This window comes from Neovison vison, chromosome X (genome assembly GCF_020171115.1).
Source record: "Neovison vison isolate M4711 chromosome X, ASM_NN_V1, whole genome shotgun sequence".
Lineage (NCBI taxonomy): Eukaryota > Metazoa > Chordata > Mammalia > Carnivora > Mustelidae > Neogale > Neogale vison.
This window is the reverse complement of record NC_058105.1, coordinates 81,083,208-81,105,967: the sequence shown is the minus strand read 5'-3', so window position 1 is coordinate 81,105,967 and position 22,760 is coordinate 81,083,208. Positions and strand designations below refer to the sequence as shown.

The 22,760-nt window shown below is 37.5% G+C and overlaps 1 protein-coding gene across 2 annotated transcripts in view; it reads right to left on the bottom strand.

Annotated features, from left to right (window-relative positions):
- Window positions 1–22,760, bottom strand: part of FAM120C (family with sequence similarity 120C) — a 133,293-nt gene that overhangs the window by 66,906 nt on the left and 43,627 nt on the right. For both annotated transcript variants that reach the window (XM_044235708.1, XM_044235711.1), the window contains exons 5-9: window positions 15,189–15,291; window positions 14,542–14,618; window positions 13,818–14,098; window positions 12,291–12,564; window positions 11,442–11,613 (exon numbers count right to left, since the gene is read on the bottom strand). In XM_044235708.1, the coding sequence (XP_044091643.1) occupies window positions 11,442–11,613; window positions 12,291–12,564; window positions 13,818–14,098; window positions 14,542–14,618; window positions 15,189–15,291 (907 nt within the window). The remainder of the gene's footprint in view (window positions 1–11,441; window positions 11,614–12,290; window positions 12,565–13,817; window positions 14,099–14,541; window positions 14,619–15,188; window positions 15,292–22,760) is intronic.

The window sequence follows — 22,760 nt, the reverse complement described above, 5'->3', positions numbered from 1 at the left end:
TTTTTTTGCCAAGTAGTATTCCATGGTATGCCATACCACAGTTTAACCATTCATCTTTTGAAGGACATCTGGGTTGTTCCCAGCTTGGGGCTATTACAAATAAAGTTTACTATGAATATTTTTTATAGGTTCCTGATGAAAGTAGGTCTTCATTTCACTGGGATAAATGCCCCAAAGTGTAAGTGCTGGGGTGCATGAGAAGTCTATTTTGACTTTTGAAAGGAAATGCCAAGTATTTTCCATTCCTACCAGCGATTTATGGGTGATCTAGTTCTTCCACATCCAATCCAGCATGTGGTATTGACACCATTATTCATTTTAGCCATTCTGATAGGTATATAGTTATATCTCATTATAGTTTTTTTTTTTTCCCAATTTATTTATTTTCAGAAAAACAGTATTCATTATTTTTTCACCACACCCAGTGCTCCATGCAAGCTGTGCCCTCTATAATACCCACCACCTGGTACCCCAACCTCCCACCCCCCCGCCACTTCAAACCCCTCAGACTGTTTTTCAGAGTCCATAGTCTCTCATGGTTCACCTCCCCTTCCAATTTACCCAAATTCCCTACTACTCTCTAACGCCCCTTGTCCTCCATGCTATTGGTTATGCTCCACAAATGAGTGAAACCATATGATAATTGACTCTCTCTGCTTGACTGATTTCACTCAGCATAATCGTTTTAATTTGAAATTCTTTGTGCACCTGGGTGGCTCAGTCACTAGGTGTCTGCCTTCGGCTCAGGTTGTGATCCCAGGGTAATGGGATTGAATCCTGCATTGGGCTCCCTGCTTAGCGGGAAGCCTGCTTCACCCTCTCCCACTCTCCCTGCCTATGTTCCCTTTCTCACTGTCTGTTTCTCTGTCAAATAAATAAATAAAATCCTTCTTAAAAAATTGAAATTCTTTAATGGCTAATGATGTGAAACATCTTTTCATGTCTTTATTTGCCACACATATAATTCTTCAGTGAAAGTTTCAAATTCTTTTGCTGATATTCTAATCAGACTGTTTCCATAATGCTTAGTTTTCAGAGTTCTTTATATATATATATATATATATATATTTTTTTTACCAGAGAGAGAGAGAGCGAGAGAGCGAGCACAAGCAGGGAGAGCAGCAGGCAAAGGGAGAAGCGGACTCCCCAGTGAGCAGGAAGCCCAATGTAGGAATCGATCCCAGGACCCTGGGATCATGACCTGAGCCAAAGGCAGATGCTTAATCGACTGAGCCCTCAAGAGTTCTTGATATATTTTAGACAGTAATCTAGATATGTGGTACCTGTTCACCTATGGATGTCCAATTCATCTAGTACCATTTTTAAAAAGGACTATCCTTCCTTTAATGAAGTACTTCTGCAGCTTTGTCAAAAATCAGTTGGTTGTACTTGCATGGGGCTATTTATGGATTCCCTATTCTGTTTCACTTCTCTGTCTGTCCATATTACTACCACCGATACCACACAGTCTTAATTACTGTAGCTACACAGAAAGTCTTGAAAATCAAGACAGAGTGATTGTTGCCAACTTACACCTTTTCAAAATTGTTTTAGCTGTTCTAGTTCCTGTCTTTTCATATAAATATTAGAATAATCTTGTATATATCTACAAAGAACCCTGCTGGTATCTGGATAGGAATTGTGTGAAACCTGCATATCAATTTAAAGAGAAGTGACATTTTACTATGTTGAATCCTCCAATTCATGGAGATCTAGGTCTCTCCATTAATGTAGTTCTTCACTGATTTCTTTCATCAGCATTTTATAATTTTCAGCATACAGATCTTGAACATCTTTTGTTAAATTTATGCCTAAGTATTTCATTTTCTTTGGAGGAATTATAAATGGTATTTTAAAATTTTGGTTCCTCATATTCATTGTCAGTATACAGAAATATAATTAACTTATGTATCCTACAAACAAGATGAACTCACTTATTAACTCTAGGAATTTTGTTGTAGATTGTGATTTTCTACATAGACTATGTCATCTACAACTAGGGACAGTTTTATTTCTTCCCTTCTGATCTGTACGTTTTCTGAATCATTTTCTTGCCTTTCTATGCTGGCTCGAAGTTCTAATACTATGCTGAAGAGCAGCAGTGAGGGCATAACTAGCCTTGCTCCTTATTTTAGGAGAAAAACATTCAGTCTTTCACCATGAAGTGTAATGTTAGCTGTAAGGTTTTTGTAGATGTTCTTTATCAAGTTGAAGGAATTCTCTACTTCTAGTTTTCTGCGATTTTTTTAATCATGAACTGTTAAATTTTGTTAAATATTTTTCTGCATCCATTGAGATGACCAGATACTTTTTCTTTATCCTGTCTATATGGTAGCTTACATAGACTGATTTGTCAAATATTGAACCAATCTTACAAGATAGAATAAACCCAGTGGGCAGTGGTGTGTAATTCTTTCTATATATTGTTGAATTCTACAGATGAATATTTTGTTAAGAACTTTTATATCTATACTGATGAAGGATATTGGTCTGAAGTACTGTTTTTATATATTGTCTTCATCTGGTTTTAGTATTGCAGTAACAACTGGCTTCATAGAGTGATTTGGTAAGTGTTCTCTCCTATTTCCCGAAAAAGATTTGTGTAGAATTGATGGCAATACTTTTTTTTCAATTTAAAGATTTATTGTCCACAATAAGTGCCTGACTGTATAAAGCATTGTTGGAAATTAAAAGACTTACGAGACAGACTCTATGTACTCTTTTTAAAAAAGAATTATTATTGAGGGGTGCCTGGCTGGCTCATTCAGTAGAGCATCAAACTCTTGCTCACAGAGTCATGAGTTCGAGCCCCATGTTGGCTGTAGAGATTACATTAAAATTTTTAAAAAATTTTATTATTGAAATATAATTGATAAAAATGTTATATTATTTCTGTAGACCTACATCGTTGGAAATGCCTCATAGAGTATTTGTGTGGTTTCCTTTATTCACAGAACTATGTGTTAGATCTGTGGGAAAGAACTGCAAGACACTTATCATTATCTGCTAAAACTCTGACCTAATAGTTATGTTTTTTAAATCTTAGGTATTGGTGTATCCCAATAATCTGTACAGTTCTAGGGTGATAGTTTAGGGGTGAATATGATTTGAACTCACTCATATTTAGAGGGTGTTTGAAATTCAGAACCAGGCAGATCCACACTCAGACCCTATACAGGGCCCTGAAGTAAAGACATTGGATCCCAAAGATTATAGGTGGGGAGTTCTTAAAGTATGTCCGTATTCAAATGGAGATGCAAGAAACCCAGCTGAAAGAACTCTGGAGTGACAGTGACAACTGTGGATTGATCAAGTTCTTTTTAAAAGGGCTGTTTTGAAGATTATGATTCTAACTTTGGAGGAACTATGGTGATGAGCAGTGACTGGCAGTGGAAGGAATCACATGTAAAAACTCCTTAAATAAAAATTTATTGGCTTTAAAAAAATGTTATATTAGTTTCAGTTGTACAACATAGGGATTTGAAAATTATCTGTTAAAAATTCAGTAGAATTCTCCAGTGAAATCAATTCAGTCAGATTTCTTTTCTGGGAAAATTTAAATTTTATTAGTATTTACAGGGATATTCAAATGATCTATTTCATATTAGGTGTGTTGTGGTAGTTTGCAATTTTCAGAGATTGCTCCCTTTTGTTTCAGTTGTCAAATTTATGTGTGGAGTTGTTTACAGTATCCCCATATAATCCTTTGGATATCTGTAGGTACTATGGTGTTATTCCCTGCCTCATTCTTGGTATTAGTAATTGTGTGTTCCCTATTTTCTTCTTTGCAAACTTTCTAGAAGTTTGTCAATTTTATTGTTCTTTTCAAAGAACCAGGTTTTTGTTTCACTAATTACTCTGTTATTTTTCTGTTTTCAATTTCATTGGTTTTTGCTCTTTATTATTAATTCTTCACTTTGGTTTGCTGCAGGCTTAGCTTTCTCCTCCTCTTGTTTCTTGAGGTGGAAATGCAGATGATGCTCTAATTTGAGCATTTAGTACCATAAATTTCCTTCTCAGCAATTTAGCTCCATACCACAGACTCTCATATACTGTATTTTTATTTTCATTTCATTCCATGTATTTCTTTCTTCCTCTTGAGACTTGTTCTTTGACCCATGGATTGTATTAAAGTGCTTTGTAACTACCCAAGTATTTCCAGGTTTTCCTATTACCTTTCTGTTTTTAATTTTTAGTTTGATTCCATAGTGGTCTGAGAATATACTCTGTATAATTTTAATGAGCTTAAGTTTACTGAGTTTGAGTATTTACCCTAAAGATACAGATGTAGTGATCTGAAGGGGCACGTGCACCCGAATGTTTATAGCAGCAATGTCCACAATAGCCAAAGTATGGAAAGGATCTAGATGTCCATCAACAGATGAATGGATAAAGAAGATGTGGTATATATATACAATGGAATACTATGCAGCCATCAAAAGAAATGAAATCTTGCCATTTGTGACGACATGGATGGAACTAGAGGGTATCATGCTTAATGAAATAAGTCAATCAGAGAAAGACAACTATCATATGATCTCCCTGATATGAGAAGTTGAGAGGCAACATGGGGAGCTTGGGGGGTAGGAAAAGAATAAATAAAACAAGATGGGATCAGGAGGGAGACAAACCATAAGAGACTCTTAATCTCACAAAACAAACTGAGGGTTGCAGGGGGGAGGGGAGGAGGGAGAGGGTGGTTGGGTTATGGACATTGGGGAGGGTATATGCTATGGTGAGTGCTGTGAAGTGTGTAAACCTGGTGATTCACAGACCTGTACCCCTGGGGCTAATAATACATTATATGCTAATAAAAAAAGTTTACTGAGTTTGTTTCATGGTCCAAGATATAATCTATCATGGTATATGTTACGTGGACATGTGAAAAGAACATATATTTTCCTCTTGTTGCATGTTTTATTAAGAGTCAATTAGACCCTATTCATTAATGGTACTGTTGAGTTCTATATTCCTGATGATCTTCTTTCTAGTTGTTTTACTAATTATTGAAAGCAGAGTTGAAGTTTCTGATTATAATTGTGGATTTGTCTCTTCTAAGTTTTCTCAGTTGTGGCATCACATATTTTGTGGCTCTGTGGTTTGGTGATAGACATTTAGGACTGCTAGTCTTCTTGGTATACTGACTCTTACCAGTATATAATATCCCTCTCTTTTCCTGGCAATCTGCTTTGCTCTGAAGTCTACTTTATGTGGTATTAATATAGCCCTTCTTAATTTCTTTTGTTTAATGTTTTCATAGTAAATAATTTTCCATCATTCAACTTTCAACATGCATATCATTTATATTTGAAGTGAATTTTTGAAGACAACATATAATTGGGTTATGATTTTTATCCAGTCTGTGAATGACTGTATTTTAACTGGTATAATTAGACTACTACATTTAATGTAATTATTGATGTTAGGGCTTAAGTCTATCATTTTTTTGGTTTGTTTTCTGTTTTTCATATCTCTGCTTTCTTCCTCTTCCCTTCCTGTAGGTTACATGAACTTATTTTAGATTCCGTGTTGATTTATCTGTAGTGTTTTTAGTATTTCTGTGTATACCTTTTCTAACACATTTTCTAGGCATTGCATTATGTACACATAAGTTACTACAGTCCACTGGTATTGACATTTTACCCGTTCAAGTATAGAAACCTTACCAGTTACATCCCTTTAATCTTCCTGACTTAGAACTGTCTTACATATTTTCCCTACAGACACTAAGAACCAAATTAAGCAGTGATACTTTTGCTTCAACTGTGAAATTTAGAAAACTCAAGAAAAGCAAAGTCTATTGTTTTTACCTACATATTTGTTCTCTCCATTGTCTTTCCTTCCTTCCTGATGTTGCAAGATTCCTTCTTTAAGTTTCTACTTTAACTCTAGTTAGTTAACATACAGTGTTACTAGTTTCAGGTGTATAATACAGTGATTCAGCACTTTCATACATCACCCTGTGCTCATCAGGACATGTACCCACCCTCCTACTCCCCCACTCTGGTACCCATGAGTTTGTTCCCTATGATGGAAAGTCTGTTTTTTGCTTTGACTATCTCTCTCTCATTTTTTCCCTTTGCTGATATCTTTTCTTTCTTAAATTCCACCATATGATTCCACAAATCATATGGTATTTGTCTTTCTCTTATTTTGCTTAGCATTGTATTCTCTAGCTCCACCAATATTGTTGTAAATGGCAAGATTTAGTTATTATTAGGACTTAATAATATTCCATTATATATTACTATACAATATTCCATTATATTCCATACACACACATCTTTATCTATCCACCAACTGATGGACACTTGGGCTATTTCCATACTGTGGCTATTATAAATAATACTGCTATAAACATAAGGGTGCATGTATCCCTTTGAATTAGTGTCTCTGTATTTGGGTAAATATCCAGTAGTACAAATACTGGTTCATAAAGTAGTTCCAGTTTTAAATTTTTGAGGAACTTCCATACTATTTAGCACAGTGGCTGTACAACTTTGCATTCTCACCAACACTGCAAGAGGGTTCCCAGTTCTCTACACCCTTGCCAATACCTGTTGTTCCTTGTGCCTTTGATTTTCGCCTTTCTGACAGATGTGAGGTGTTACCTCATTGTAGTTTTGATATGCACTTCCTTGATGATGAGTGATGTTGAGCATCTTTTCATGTACCTGTTGGCTACCTAGATGTCTTCTTTGGAGAAATGTCTGTTCATGTCTTCTGCCCAATTTTTAATTGGGTTATTTGTTTTCTGGGTTTGAGTTTTATAAGTCCTTTATATATTTTGGATGCTAGCCTTTTAGTGGATATGTCATTTGCAAATATCTTCTCCCATTCTGCCTTTTAGTTTTGATTGTTTCCTTTGCAGTGCAGAAGCTTTTAGTCCCAAGAGTTTATTTTTGCTTTTGTTTCCCTTGCCTCAGGAGGCCTATCTAGAAAGAAGCTACCACAGCTAATGACAAAGACGTTACTGCCTGTGTTCTCTTCTAGGATTTTTATAACATCAGGTCTCACGTTTTAATATTTCTTGTAGGGCTGGTTTAGTGGTCATGAACTGCTTTAGGTTTGTCTGGGGAACTAAGTCTCCTTCTATTCTGAATGACAGCCTTGCTGGATAGAGTATTCTTGACTCTTGATTTCTCCCATTCAGCTCTTCAAATATAACATGCCACTCCTTTCTGGCTTGCAAAGCTTCTGTTGCAAAATCCCCTGCTAGCCTTATGATTTTTCCCTTGTAAGCTAATGACTTGTTTTACCTGCTACCTTTAGAATTTTTTCTTTATCACTATACTTTATAAATTTAATTACAACATGTCTTGCTGTTGGTCAGCTTTTGTTGATTCTGTTGGGGTTCCTCTGTGTGTCCTGCACCCAGGTATCTGCTTCCTTCTCCAGCTTAGGGAACTTTTCAGCTGTTATTTCCTCAAATACATTTTCTGACCACCTTTCTCTCTCTTCTGAGACTCCTGTAATATAAATGTTATTACATTTAACGGAATCAGTGAGTTCCCTAAGTCTATTCTTGTTTTGCATAATTCTTTTCTCTCTCCTTTATTCAGCTTGATTACTTTCCATTACTCTCTTTCCTAGGTCACTAATTCATTTTCATTTGTTTCCATGTACATGTTCCTCTGCTGCTTCTATCTTGCTGTTCATTCCATCAAATGTGTTTCTAAATGTCATTTATTGTGCCCCTTATCTTTGCTATGTCATCCCTATCTCTGTGTTAAGTGTCTCATACATGTACTCTACTCTTTCCTCAAGTCCAGTGAGTATCCTTAGAATCATTGCTTTAATGTCTTTATCCAGCATGTTATTTACATCTGTTTTGCTTAGATCTCTGGCTTTGGCCTTATCCTTTCATTCAGCTGGGATAAATTTGTTTACTCATTTTGTCTGCCTCTCTGCGTCAATTTCTCTGTGTTAACAAAGGCAGTTCCATCTTCTCCTCTTGAAAGTAGTGACTTCATAAAGAAGGGGTCCTGGAGTGTTAATCCCCCATTCACCAGAACCTGGCACTTCAGGAGAATATCCTATGTATATTGCTTATGGCCTTCTTTTGTTTATGGGTCCCTTTTCCTTTCCATGTAGTCATCAGCACTGACTCTCTGCCTGCTGTGGGTTGTGCTTGCTCTCTATGGTGGTAGTGGGACCCAGGCAGGCTAGCTCTGGGGGAGTGGGGCATGCCCACCAAGGAAAGGGAACAGGACAGTTGTATTAGCAAAATGTATACTGGGCAACTAGTCCTATGCCAGATCTCCTTTAGTGTTGTAGTCGTTGGAGGCTGCACACTGGGCAGCCAGAAAAACAAGACCAGCTGGGGGTACACAACTGGGCATGGTAGGAGATGATGCCTGTGGGTGCACAAAGGTGCCTGGAGGATTGCTGCTCAGTGTGGTACATACTCGTGGCTGGGGGTACATGTCCTGGAGATCACACAAGGGTGGCTAGGGGTATACAGCTAAGCACAGTGTGACAGACATGCATGGTGCTCAGTGGCAGCTGTGCACCTTGGTGGCTGGGTAGGGAACCTGTTTAGCTTTAACAAAATTTGCCCTGGGGTGCTTGGGTGGTGTAGTCAGATAAGCATCTAACTCTTTTTTTTAAGATTGTATTTATTCATTTGACAGAGAGAAAGCACAGCAAGGGGCATGGCAGGCAGAGAAGAAGGAGAAGCATGCTCCCCACTGAGCAGAGAGCCCAATGTGGGGCTCAATTCCAGGACCCTGGGATCACAACCAGAGCCAATGGCAGATACTTAACCGACTGAGTCATCCAGGTGCCCCATAACTGTCCAGCTCTTGGCTTCAGTTCAGGTGGTGGGGTCAAATCCCGTGTCAGGGTCCATGCTCAGCATGTAGTCTGCTTGGGATTCTCTTTCCTTCTCCCTCTGCCCCTCTTACTTGTGCTGTCTCTCTAAAATAAATAAATCTGAAAAACAATCTGAGGGGTTTGAAGTGGCGGGGGGGTGGGAGGTTGGGGTACCAGGTGATGGGTATTATAGAGGGTATGGATTGCATGGAGCACTGGGTGTGGTGAAAAAATAATGAATACTGTTTTTCTGAAAATAAATAAATTTTTTTAAAAATTGCCCTGAGCCCAGGGTCAACAACAGCAGCTTGGAGTTGATAAGTCCTCAGGAGAACTCAGGGGCATGGAGCACTGCTAGTGAGTTAGGTGCCAAGTGTCTGTGCAGCCCCACCTCCAGCAGGTGTTTCTGTGCTTACGCTGACAGTTGGGGATGGAAAATAGCACCTGCCAGCTCCCTTGTTTCAGAAGTCCCCCAACATACTCAGAAACAAGTATGAACAGATCTGTCTACTGTTTGTGCAGTTTGTTATATCAGTCTTCAGATTGCTCTCCAGTTTATTGACTTGGATGTGGATGATATCTAACTGGAAACATGGGATGGGGTGAACTCAGGGTCCTCCTATTCTGCCATCTTCCCAAGCTCCTCCCAAGATTTCTCCTTTTATCATTTCTTTTTTGTGTAGAGGAATACCTTTAGCTCTTCTTTTACTGCATTTCTGCTTGTGAAAAATTATCCTAGTTTTCTTTTACTTGAGAATATGTTGATTTCCCCTTCATTCCTGGAGGATGCTTTTGTTTTGATATAGAATTCTAATATGACATTTCTTTCCTTTCAGCCCTTGAAAATGTTGTGCAACTTCCTTCTGGACTCTGGCTTCTGAAGAGATCAGCTGTTATTCATACTGTTTTGCCACAATAGATAAAGCACTGCTTTTCTCTGGAGGCTTTCAAGAATTTTTCTGCCTTTAGCTTTCACAGGTTTAATCAAGATATATCTTCACAAGATTTCTTTGGGTTTATATTATTTATAATTCACTTAGTTTCCTGAATCTGTGGGCTTGCTTTTCCCAAATTTTAAAATATTCCAGCCAAATAAATAAATTCAAATATTTATTTGAATACATCTGCTGCAGTCCACCCTCTTCCACCTCTCCTTCTGGAACTGTGATGACACAAATATTAGACCTTTTGTTTTAGTTTCACTGATCCCTGTCCATTATTTCAGCCTATTTTCTATTATTCAGACTGAGTAATTTCTATTGTTATGTCTCCACATTCACTGATTATTTCTTTTGTTGTCTCCAATTTGTTATTTAACCCATCTATTGAGTATTTTGTTATTGTATTTTTTAGTTCTTAATTTCCCCTTCTTCTATCTTCTGTTTCATTGCTAAGACTTTCTATTTTTAAGTCATATCATGCATGTTCAGAACTCTTCATCAAGGCATTTTTAAGATGGCTGCTTTGAAATCCCTATCAGGTAATTCAAACATCTACATCATCTCAATGATGGCACCCACTGACTTTCTTTTCTTGGTGTGACATCTCAGTTTGAAATCTTTCTGGTTCTTAGTATGAGGAAGGATTTTCAACTGAAACCTGGACATTTGGGATATTATTTTAAAAGATTCTTAATTCAATCTTTTAAAAGGATCTTTAATTTTTAAAAGGATCTTATTTTAATTTTGTTGTTTTGGCAGGTATTTTCTGCTATTACTACTGTGAATAAAGGGGGATGCTATCTCATTCCTGCCAAGCAGGAGTGAATGAAAGTCCTGGCTCCCCACTCAGTTCCCCTCTCTCTTTTGATATACATTCTGGCAAGGATAGAAATCTGGGTTATTTATCTGGCCTTTGCTAGTAGGGGTGAGGGTGGGCTGCAGTTTTTCTGTGGTATTTGACTAGTGTAGAATGGTTATTATCTAAATATATTGTGTTGCTAGGTTCTTTCGTTTGGGTCCTTCGACTAGAGTGAGAAGGCATTTCTTGGGGCTTTTACTGGTCTGTACCTGCTGGGTGTTTCTGGGCTGCCAGCTTGTCCCAGACCTAGTCTAGGATATATGCAGCAATAAGAAAACCCAGGGAACTCACCACTGCATCACTCCTTGGATCCCAAAGTCCTTAGCCAGTCTGCTGCCTTCTTGTCACCTTTGAGAATGTCTTGTGCTTGTTATATATATAATGTCCTGGGCTTTCAGTTGTATTTTCAGGAGAAATAAGGAAAAGTATATGTACTCCATCTTCCCAGAAGCAGAAATCTAGAGGGTTCTACTGAACACACTAATCTGACCATGTCCTTCTGCAGCTTAAAACATCTCAATGGCTCCAACTCTCTATGGGATCAAATCCACAACAAAACCTTACTGAGGAGAAAAATCTATGTCAGATATACCTCTACATTCCCAAAGTCCAGCATGCTTCTTTTAAGTAGTAGTGACTCTGAATGCTTAATGATTAAAGAATTGAGGCTTAAGTTAATGCAGTTCCCATACTAATGTGTATTCTGGTGAATTAATGTATTTTCTCGAAGCCTGCTCCATAGCCAAAAGTATTATGATGTGCTTGCACAGACATTTTTGTTCCACACCAAGCTCTGAGAGAGCTGTTGAAGCTAGAACTAAACCCACCTTCTACAGGTAGCCGCCGCCGTATGGCTAGGCGTTCCATTTTCCGCTGTGTTTCTGCCAGACTGAAAAGGACTCCATAAACATATTGACGTGCAGACCGGAACAGGAGAGTGGCTGGAGGCAGCTCCATGTTACACTCATCCTCAATACATACAGGGATCTTAATCTCACCCTAACAAGAACAAAAAACAAACAAACAAACAAACAAAAAAACCATCCAGGAAAAAGAACAAAATGAGTCACCTCAAGATTTGGAATTGAGCTGAGAAGAATCAGTAATGAACTATAGCCTCTGTAGCCAAGCTACCAAATTTTCTACTTGTATTTAACAGTTTCAGAATAAAAAGAAGGTGTAATAAGCCCCCGATCATAGCCAGCTTAAAAGCTATGCTCCATTTTTAGAGTCTCTGCTATGACTGACTATAGCTGACTAAATGGAGAAAGTCACATCTTAGACATTTTGCTGGGGGATAGATTTGTATAGTAAGACTGGGGGAAGGGAAAAACTCTGGAAAAGTAGAAGTAAAGAACAAGGGTGTAAAGAACAAGGGCATAAAACCTTTTCTTAGATTGTGTCCAGCCCTAAGTCCACTGTCTATTAATATGGTGCATGACCTTCTGTGACATCTCACAATTACAGTTCTCTTCTTGGGGCCTCATTTATTATAAAGTTCTGTCTCCTGCTGGCGTCACTTTACCTGAGGCCCTTAATACAACGAGGGGCCCCAGAATACTTGGTATTTTATCTCCCTTCAGAACCAATTAGAATTTTCTCTGGTAACTTATGGTTCTATAAGTGTGTAGTACAATGTTGAAAGCAGGGAAGTAGGTGCTGATGTGCTCTCTTACCTTAGTGAGGACGTGATAGATATATGGGTACATAAGACCCCTTCGGTGTCTGTGTTCAGCAACCCGTAAGACTTCGGGAGCTACTGGAGGTAAGGGGGGAATGGTGATGTCAATGTGGTTCCTTGTAGACATAGACAGCAGGGATGGGATGTGGGGCTCTCCATCACCCAGGTTGGTATCTGCAACTCCAGCATCGATGGGCTGTACCCAGGACCCTCTGTCACCATTTGGATCCTCCCATCCAGGGTGCTGCTGAAGTGTTTCTGTGATGTGACTAAAAATTTCAAAAGATCATGTAGAAGAGATAAAGGAGTAACAAGCACTGGGTGTTATATGCAAATAATGAATCACTGAATACTACATCAAAAACTAATGATGTATGGTAACTAACATAATAAGGTAATTCAGCTGGAAAAAAACAAAGATATAAACATATGAGTACATTAAAAAAAAAGACATTCCAACTGAAGATGTCTGTTCTGAGGCTAAGGATTCTTCCAGACCCTCTGGAAATCAAGACACTACATTAGTATTGGACCTGATTCACCTCCTTTACACCTCATAAAAGGCCATGTCTAGAGTCAGCTTACATTCTAAGAAACTAATTACAATTGAAACCTCAGTGTTTCCCAGGAAAAATCTGCTTGGAGAAATAATCTAAGAACAAATAAGCTAGTATAAAATACCACTGTTTTCAACCTCAGAACCCTATCTTCAGCAATGTAACTGCATACTCAACTGTTTTAATCAATTCTTTTTTTAAGATTATTTTTATTAATATATAGTGTATTATTAGCCCCAGGGGTACAGGTCTGTGAATCATCAGGCTTACACATTTCACAGCACTCATCATAGCAAATATCCTCCCCAATGTCCATAATCCAACCACCCTCTCCCTACCCCCTCCATCAACCCTCAGTTTGTTTTGTGAGATTAAGAGTCTCTTATGGTTTATCTCCCTCCCAATCCCATCTTGTTTCATTTTTTCCTTCCCTACACCCCAAATCCCCCACCCTGCCTCTCAAATTCCTCATATCAGGGAGATCATGTGACAACTATCTTTCTCTGATTGACTTATTTCACTCAACATAATACCCTTTAGTTCCATCCACGTCATTGCAAATGGCCAGATTTCATTTCTTTTGATGGCTGCATATAATACTTCAATTCTATAAATCTTATCATTTTTTCTCTACATCCAATCCATCCGTCTCAAAATTTAAAAAAATGACAACCATGACATGTAGCACACCCATACCTACAGCTTCCCTAACCAGCTGCAATGCTTCCTTTTATTGCAGGGGCATGGGTAGCTGAAAATTACCACCGGTGCAGAGTCAATATGAGTATGAAGTAGTCAAGCATAGAGTCTTCCTACTTCATTTAAGAGTAAAGAGCCACAGAGAAAAGCCAGAAACATATACTTCCCCACGCCCCACCCAGGTTACAAGCAAAATAAATATATATATATATATATTTTTTTTTCTCCAAAAGTCTGTTCTCTTAAGTGCCTATTGAGATACTTACTCAGAGCTGGTTCCATTTGGTTCATCACCATCAGAGGAAGAGGAGTGAGAAGAGTCTGGTCCCAAAGGAGGTGAGGTTTTGGAAGTCAAGTAATTGGGAAAATGGGATGCAGAGGAATCATAAGAGACAGCCCAACTGGCAAAGGGGCTGTCCTGCAGCATGGGATCCTCAGAAAAAGCATGGGATTCCCCCAAAGCATGGGGAGAGAAGAGAAGAGAGGAGTTGGGTCCCATTGGGAATGGTGGTGGATATTTCATTTTCTGGGGCACATGGTGAGAAAACTAAAGGATAAAACAGACAGAAAAGCTATTTAACATTTGAACAGGCTCCAGAATGGTTCCCTCAGAAGTTGTGATACAGTGGATAATGCCAGTAGCAGGGATTGTTGGGATACAAAGAACCTACTGAGAATAATAAGAAATTATTCTAACAGTGAAATATGGACAGAACCCTCCAGGGGCAGGACAATGGACCAATACATGACTCCTAGAACCACTCTCCAACATTAGCTAATCTACCTGCACAGTGCCCTAGTGGTTACTAATCTGGATATTTTCTTTACATAATCTGCCAGCCTCGAGTTGAGAATGCAACATAGGTATATAGAGCCTTGATATTCTGATAACACTGAATTATCTTAACTCCTTAACTCAGAGTATAAAAATCAAGAAGCAACCTGAGTCTAATGCTATCACATGGTCTTAGGACTTTTGAAAGATATTACCATTGGCTTTCCAGCAGAGATAGTGCTCATCTGATTTCGTGGAAGGGGAGGATTTCCAAGCCGATTATTTCGAAAACCTGAATCCAAGAGAAAGGGTTATACTTAAGTCAATCCTAGTAATTCTACCATATACATTCTGCTAACCTCACATTGCTTGAAAAATTACTAACAGATAAGTTATAATTTATTGAACACCAGCTATGTGCCATGACAAGAAACTTAGAGAAATTATTTTATTTTTTAAAAAATCCTATAAAATAGGTATCATGAGCCACATAACATACATGTAAATGTGACTAGTTAATATCACACAGGTATTAAGCAGCAGAGGTGGAATTCAAACTCAGGCCTGAACTCAAAGACAGGGCTATTTTTCTTACACCAGGCCATAATGGAGGTTAGTGCCAGAAGAAGCCCAAGCAAAGGAAATGGCATTGGACGCCATCCACAAACTTGAGAAACCAGTGCCCTGTGTCTCAGGTCACCACTCTTATTACATGGAAATCAAAAGGAAAATATCCACCAAATAGGACCGACTTCTATAAGAGTGCAATACAAGTTGTCATTTCACTCTGGCCCAGGAGTTCCCATGAGGGACTCGGTTTCCCCTTTGGATACAGAAGCTCTGTATCAGATGGAAGCCTTACCTAGAAAGGACGAGGGACCCACTGGCAGTGAAGAGAGTTTGGTTGTGACAGAATAATATTCAACTGCTTTCTTGAATCGCTCTATTTTATCTTCTGTCCTGGACTGGACATTGGAACATCAGATGTTCAGGAGAAGAAACAACATGAGAGTATGTTTTTCATGCAATGTATAACTGAAGAGTCAAAACAGTAGCAGAAATGAAATAAATTAAGAAACCCAAAGTGCGCCTGGGTGGCTCAGTCGTTAAGCGTCTGCCTTAGACTCAGGTCATGATCCCAGGGTCCTGGGATTGTGCCCCACATCAGGCACCCTGCTCAGCGGGAAGCCTGCTTCTCCCTCTCCCACTGCCCCTGCTTGTGTTCCCTCTCCTGCTGTGTCTTTCTCTCTGTCAAATACATAAATAAAATCTTTAAAAAAAAAAAGAAAGAAAGAAAGAAAGAAAGTAAAAGAGGATGCCTGGGTGGCTCAGTGGGTTAAGCCTCTGCCTTAGGCTCAGGTCATGATCTCAGGGTCCTGAGATCGAGTCCCACGTCGGGCTCTCTGCTCAGCGGGGAGTCTGCTCCCCCACTCCCCGACTCTTCTTGCCCCTCTGCCTACTTGTGGTCTCTCTCTCTCTGTGTCAAATAAATAAAGAAAATCTTTTAAAAAAAAGAAATAAAAAAGAAACACAGAGCAATTTTTCATGGTGCAGAAAAAATTAAGTAGTGATAAAGCATCATAAAATGTAAAATTAAAAAATTAAGCTTAAAAATAAGTAAATAAGGAACTGAAGTTTACTTATATTTTGTGCTATTCTAAAATGTTCATATGATCATTAGAAAAAAATAGGTAAGAGTGGGGAAAAATTACACAGTACCACCACCCAAAGATATTTTTGTCGTTTTCTTCCAGTATTTTATCTTATATATTTTATATTTTAAATCTTAAAAAAAGATTTAGTTATTTGAGGGGTGGGGGAAGAGAGAGAGAGAGAATTCTCAAGCATGTGAGTGGGGTGAGGGGCAGAAGGAGAAACAGAATCCTTAAGCAGACTCCATACTGATCACAGAGCCCAACACGGAACTTAATCCCAGGACCCTGAGATCATGACCTGAGCTGAAATCAAGAGTTAGGCACTTAATCAACTAAGCCACTCAGGCGTCCCTTCTTCCAGTATTTTAAAATAAACTTTTTTGTTGACATATTGCTGGGCTATTTTAATGTACACATTTTTCTATAGTTGACACTATATAATTTCATATTCTCCTTCTATTGTAATTTTGAATGACCATATTTTTAAGCATAAATGTTATCATAAATTACATAACTACTACCCTAATACCTGACATTTAGGTTATTTCTCACATTTGGCTATTGTAAGTTATGCAACAAAGAGCATATATGTACATATAAATTTTTTCTGGATTTCAGATTACGTTCCTAGGAAAATGTCCCCAAAGTGGAATCATTGGTTCAAAAGGTCTGAACACTAAAATAAAAAGCACTAAAACATATATAAAAACCACAATGTTTCATCACTATATATCTTAAAATTAAAGGTTATAAGCATCAGGCACTGGTACAAATATGGAATAACTGGAACTGCAGTGCATCGCTGGTAGGAGCATACACTGGTATAATTTGGACAACCAAATGGCAGTTTCTTAAAAAGTTAAACATATATTTACCATATGGTGCAGCAATCCTACTTCCAAGTATTTACCTAGGAAAAATGACTACATGTGCCCATCAAAAGATAGGAATGAAAATGCTAACAAGAACTTTATTCATAATAGCCCAAACTCAAATAACTCAAATGTATACCAAGAGAAGAATAGATAAATTGTGGTAGATTCCTACAATGGAATACTACACAGTTCTAAAAAGAACAAAGTACAACACAGATAAATCTCAAACACCTTATACTACGTGAAAGAAGAGAGACAGACACAAAAGAGTACATATGAAGTTCAAGTAGAAGTAAAACCGATCTATGGCAAAAGAAGTACAAATACTGTTCATCTCTGAGGGATTAGGGCTGACTGAGAAGGAGTTTTTCCTTATCAAACCTTTTCCAATGTAATTTTAAAGTCCTCTTGGATATAATTTTATGAACTTCCTAACATTTCATCAAATGGAATATAAACTATTAAAGTCATTTCTACTTTATCATTATATAAAATGCTTTAATAAGCATAATTTTACATAAACTTCTTGGATTATTTCATAGGGACTTCTCAGGTCCACTTCTTAGAAGTGGTAAATATTAGGTCAAAGGATATGGTAATTTTCATAGACACATTTTTTAAATTTAAATTTTAGTTTGTTAATGTACCATGCAATATTGGTTTCTACAGTAGAATTCAGTGAGTCATCACTACATACAACACCCAGTGCTCATCAAAAGTGCCCTCTTTAGTAACCATTACCCATCTATCCCATCCCCCACACGCCTCCCTCCAACAACCCTCACTTTGTTCTCTATAGTTAAGAATCTCTTATGGTTTAGGGGCACCTGAGTGGCTCACTCAGTTGAGCATCTGACTCTTGGCTTTGGCTAAGGTTGGAATATCAGGGTCATGAGATCAAACCCACACTGGGCTCCACACTCAATGAGGAGTCTGCTTGTCCCTTCTCTCCCCATCTGCCCTCCACCCCACTCTCTCTAAATTAAATTAATTAATTAAATCTTTTTAAAAAAAGTCTCTTATGGCTTGTTTCCCTCTCTCCATTTGTTCTTTTCCCCCTTCCTTAATGATCCTGTTTTGTTTCGTAAGTTCCACACGTGAATGAGATCATATGGTATTAGCCTTTCTCTGACTGACATGTATTTCACTTAGCATCATACACTCTAGTTCCATACACATTATCGCAAATGGGAAGATTTCACTCTTTTGATGGCTGAGTAATATTCCTGTGTGTGTGTGTGTGTGTGTGTGTGTGTGTGTTATATACAAATCACATCTTCTTTATCCATTAATCAGCCTAAAGACATTTGGGCTCTTTCTATAGTTTGGCTACTGTTGATAATGCTGCTATAAACATCGGAGTGCATGTACTACTTTGAATCTGTATTTTTGTATTCTTTGGATAAATGCCAGTAGCACAATTGCTGGATGGTAGGACAGTTCTATTTTTAGCTTTTTGAGGAAACTCCAAGTTCTCTAGAGTAGTAGCTATATCAGTTTGCATCCCCACCAATAGTGCAAGAAGGGGCCCCTTTCTCTGCATCCTCACCAACACCTGTTGTTTCTGGTGTTGTTAATTTTAGCCATTCTGACAGGTGTGAGGTAGTAACTCATTGTTATTTTTTGTTTGTATTTCCCTGATGATGAGTGATGTTGAGCACCTTTTCATGTGTTTGTTAGCCATCTGAATGTCTTTTTTTGGAAAAGTGTCTATACATGTCTACTGCCCAGTTCTTAACTGGATTATTTGTTTTCTGGGGTGTTGAGTTTAGTAAGTTCTTTATTGATTTTGGATACTATCCCTTTATCAGATATGTTGTTTGTAAATATCTTCTCCCATTCCATATGCTGCCTTTTAGTTCTGTTGATTTTTTCCTTCACTGTGCAGAAGTTTTTATCTTGAATAAGTCTGAACAGTTCATTTTTGGTTTTGTTTTCCTTGCATTTGGAGATGAAGAAGTTGCTGCTGCCAAGATGAAAGAGGTTTTATACCTGTGTTCTCTAGGATTTTGATGGGATTCCTGTCTCATGTTGAGGTCTTTCATCCATTTTGAATTTATTTTTGTGTATGGTATAAGAAAGTAATCCTGTTTCATACTTGTGCGTGCTGCTGTCCAGTTTTTTCAACACCATTTGTTAAAGGGACTGTTTTCTTTTTCCATTGGATATTCCTTTCTGCCTTATCAAAAATTAGTTGACCAAAGAGTTGAGAATCCATTTCTGGGTTTTCTATTCTGTTCCACAGATATATGCGTCTGTTTTGTGTCAGTAGCATACAGTTTTAATGACTACAGCTTTGTACTATAACTTGAAATCTGGAGCTGTGATGCTTCCAGTTTTAGTCTTCTGTTTCAGGTCTGCTTTGGCTATTTGGGATCTTTTGTGGTTCCATACGAACTGTAGGATGTTTTGCTCCAGCTCTATGTAAAATGCTGGTGGCATTTTAATAGGGATTTCATTAAATGTGTAAACTGCTTTGGGTAGTATAAACATCTTAATAATGTTTGTTCTTCCAATGCACATGGAATGCTTTTCCATTTCTTTGTGTCCTCCTCAATTTCTTTCATAAATGTTCTCTAGTTTTGAGAGTACAGATTTTTTTAACCTCCTTATAGTAAGGTTTATTCCTAGGTTATCTTCTTGTTTTGGGTGCAATTGCAAAGGGGATCGATTCCTTGATTTCTCTTTTTGCTGCTCCATTATTGGTGCATAGAAATGCAGATTTCTGCACATTAATTTTATATTCTGCAACTCTGCTGAATTCATGTATGAGTTCTAGCAATTTTTTGGTAGAGTCTTTTGGGTTTTCTACATAGCGTATCATGTTATTTGCCAATAGTGAAAGTTTGACTTCTTCCTTGCCAATTTGGATGCCTATGTTAAATAATGGTGACAGCAGACATCCTAGTCTGATTCCTGACCATAGGGGAAGGGCTCTGTTTTTCCCCATTGAGGATGATATTAGTTGTGGGTCATTTGTATATGGCCTATATGAGGTTGAAGCAAGATCCTTCTATCCCTACATTGTTGAGGGTTTTTTTTATCAAGAGAGGATGCTTTATTTTGTCAAATGCTTTTTTTGCATCTATTGATAGGATCATATGGTTCTTATCCTTTCTTTTATTAATATGATGTGACTGATTTGTGAATACGGAATCACTTCTGCGGCCCAGGATTAAATCCTACTTGAACATGATAAATACTTATTTTAATGTATTGTTGAATTTGATTTGCTAGTAGTTTACTGAGAATTTTTACATCCATGTTTATCAGGAATATTTGCCTTTAATTCTCCTTTTTAGTGGGGTCTTTTTTTGTTTTGTAATCAAGGTAATACTGGCTTCATACAATGAGTTTGGAACTTTTCCTTCCATTTCTATTTTCTGAAACAGTTTGGGGAGAATAGGTATTAACTCTTATTTAAATGTCTTGTAGAATTCCCCTAGGAAACCATCTGGCCCTGGGCTCTTGTTTGTTGGGAGATTTTTGATTACTGATTTAATTTCTTTTCTGTTATGGATCTGTTCAAATTTGCTATTTGTTTCTGTTTCAGTTTTGGCAGTTTGTAGGTTTTTAGGAATTTGTCCATTTGTTTCAAGTTGCGTGGTTTTTTGGCATATAATTTTTCATAGTACTGTTTTATAACTGTGTTTCTGTGGTGTTGGTTGTGATCACTACTCTTTCACTCATGATTTTTATCTACTTGTGTCCTTTCTCCTTTCTTTTTGATAGGGGTTTATCAATTTTTCACAATTATTTCAAATAACTAGCTCTTAGTTTTTTTAACCTGTTCTATGGGGTTTTTGTTTTGTTTTCTTTTGGTTTGGTTTTTATATAGTTTATTTCTGCTCTAATCTTTATTATTTCCCTTTTTCTCAAGGACTTAGACTTTATTTGCTATTCATTTTCCGACTCCTTTAGGTGGTTATTTGCTGTTCTTTTTCCAGCTCCTTTAGGTGTAAGGTTAGATTATGTATTTGAGACTTTTCTTCTTTCCTGAGGTAGGACTGTGTAGCAATGTACTTCCCTCTTAATACTGCCACTGCTGCACCCCAAAGGTTTTGGACAGTCATGTTTCTATTTTCATTTGCTTCCATGTATTTTTAAATTTCTTCTTTAATTCTTGGTTAACCCATTCACTCTTCAGTAGAATGTTCCTTAATCTCCATGTATCTGCAGTCTTTCCTTTTTTTTTTTTCTTATGGTTGACTTCAAGTTTTGTAATGTTGTGGTCTAAAACTAGGCATGTTATGATCTCAGTCTCTTTGTATCTGTTGAGGGCTGATTTTTGACCCCGTATGTGAATCATTCTGGAGAATGTCCATTGCTGTAAGTGGGGTATTAAAGTCTACTGCTATTATTGTATTATTATCAGTGGATTTATGTTTATTATTAATTGATTTATATATTTGGGTGCTCCCAAGTTAGGGGTATACATATTTATAACTGTTAGATCTTCTTGATGAACAGACCCCTTAATTATGATATTATGCCCTTCTTCATCTCGTTAGTCTTTGTTTTAGAATCTCATTTGTCTGAGAGAAGCATGGCTACTCCAGCTTTCTTTTGATGTTCACTACATGACAGATGGTTCTCCATCTCCTCACTTTCAATCCACAGGAGTCTTTAAGTATAAAATGCATAGACTTTTGACACGATAGTAAATCTCTTTCCAAAACCGATGTCTTAAATTATACTCTCATTATCAATGCATGAGAATGCCCAATTCACCATATAGCCCCAATGTTGAGTACCTTCTACAAAATAACCATCCACCTACAAGAAACATTTCTTATAGAAATATATAAAAATTATTAAAATATATAATCCAAAAGGTACAATTTTAAACATTTATAATCTTCTCTCTCAGAATCTATAATTGCTAACATTCTAGGATCTATATAGCATTCCAGATGTCTTAATTTATAAACATTCAGGTACACAAACACAGAAATCAAGATCACCAGGTCCTCTAGCTTCACTTAGAAATAAAATCACTCTGCTTTCTCAATATAATCTATTGAGTATATAATTGTCTGAAAAAGTATCCCAAATCTCAAGATTACATGCAAATTACTGACTTATAGAATGATATTTGGCTGAATAATATTCCACTGTATCAAGGTTCCATTAGTTACATATTCACTATTATTTCCAGATTGTATTTAATTACACACCTAACAATCTCCTAAAAGATAAAAGACATACAGTCTTCCTTAATATCTATAGCTCTGTACTTACTCTCCTCCCCAGAAGTGACCAGTGTTGTCAGTTTGATCTGTGTCCTGTCATATACATTTTATGTATATATACCAATATAGTTTTGCTTTTTTCATATATGTGGAATCATATTTTTTTAAATTTATTTATTTATTTGAAAGAGAGTGAGAGAGAGCACAAGCAGGCAGAGCAGCAGGCAGAGGGAGAGGGAGAAGCAGGCACCCCACCAAGCAAGGAGCCCGACATGGGGCCCGATCCCAGGACCCTGGGATCATGACCCGAGCCGAAGGCAGTTGCCTAACCAACTGAGCCACCCAGGCACCCCTGTGAAATCATATTATTATACTGTTTTTTCAACTTGATTTCTGCACTTAACTTGTAAACTATTCAACATCAGTGAATAAAGACCTCATTCCCTGAAATACTGAATTACGAGTATGTCTCTCAATGTATCATTCTTCTGTGCTCTGACATAACATTTACTCTTCCTTCAAGGGCACAATTTCTATGAAACCTTTCCTCCTGTGACATATTTATTGTGGTTTTTCTTCATTTTACTTATTTATGTGCCTCTTCCTCCCATTTAACCAAAAGTTCTGCAAGAACAGAGAAGAGTTTATTCACACTTATATTTTAGTGTCTAGCATGGGACCTTGTCTGTGGAAGTATATTCAGTATTTCATA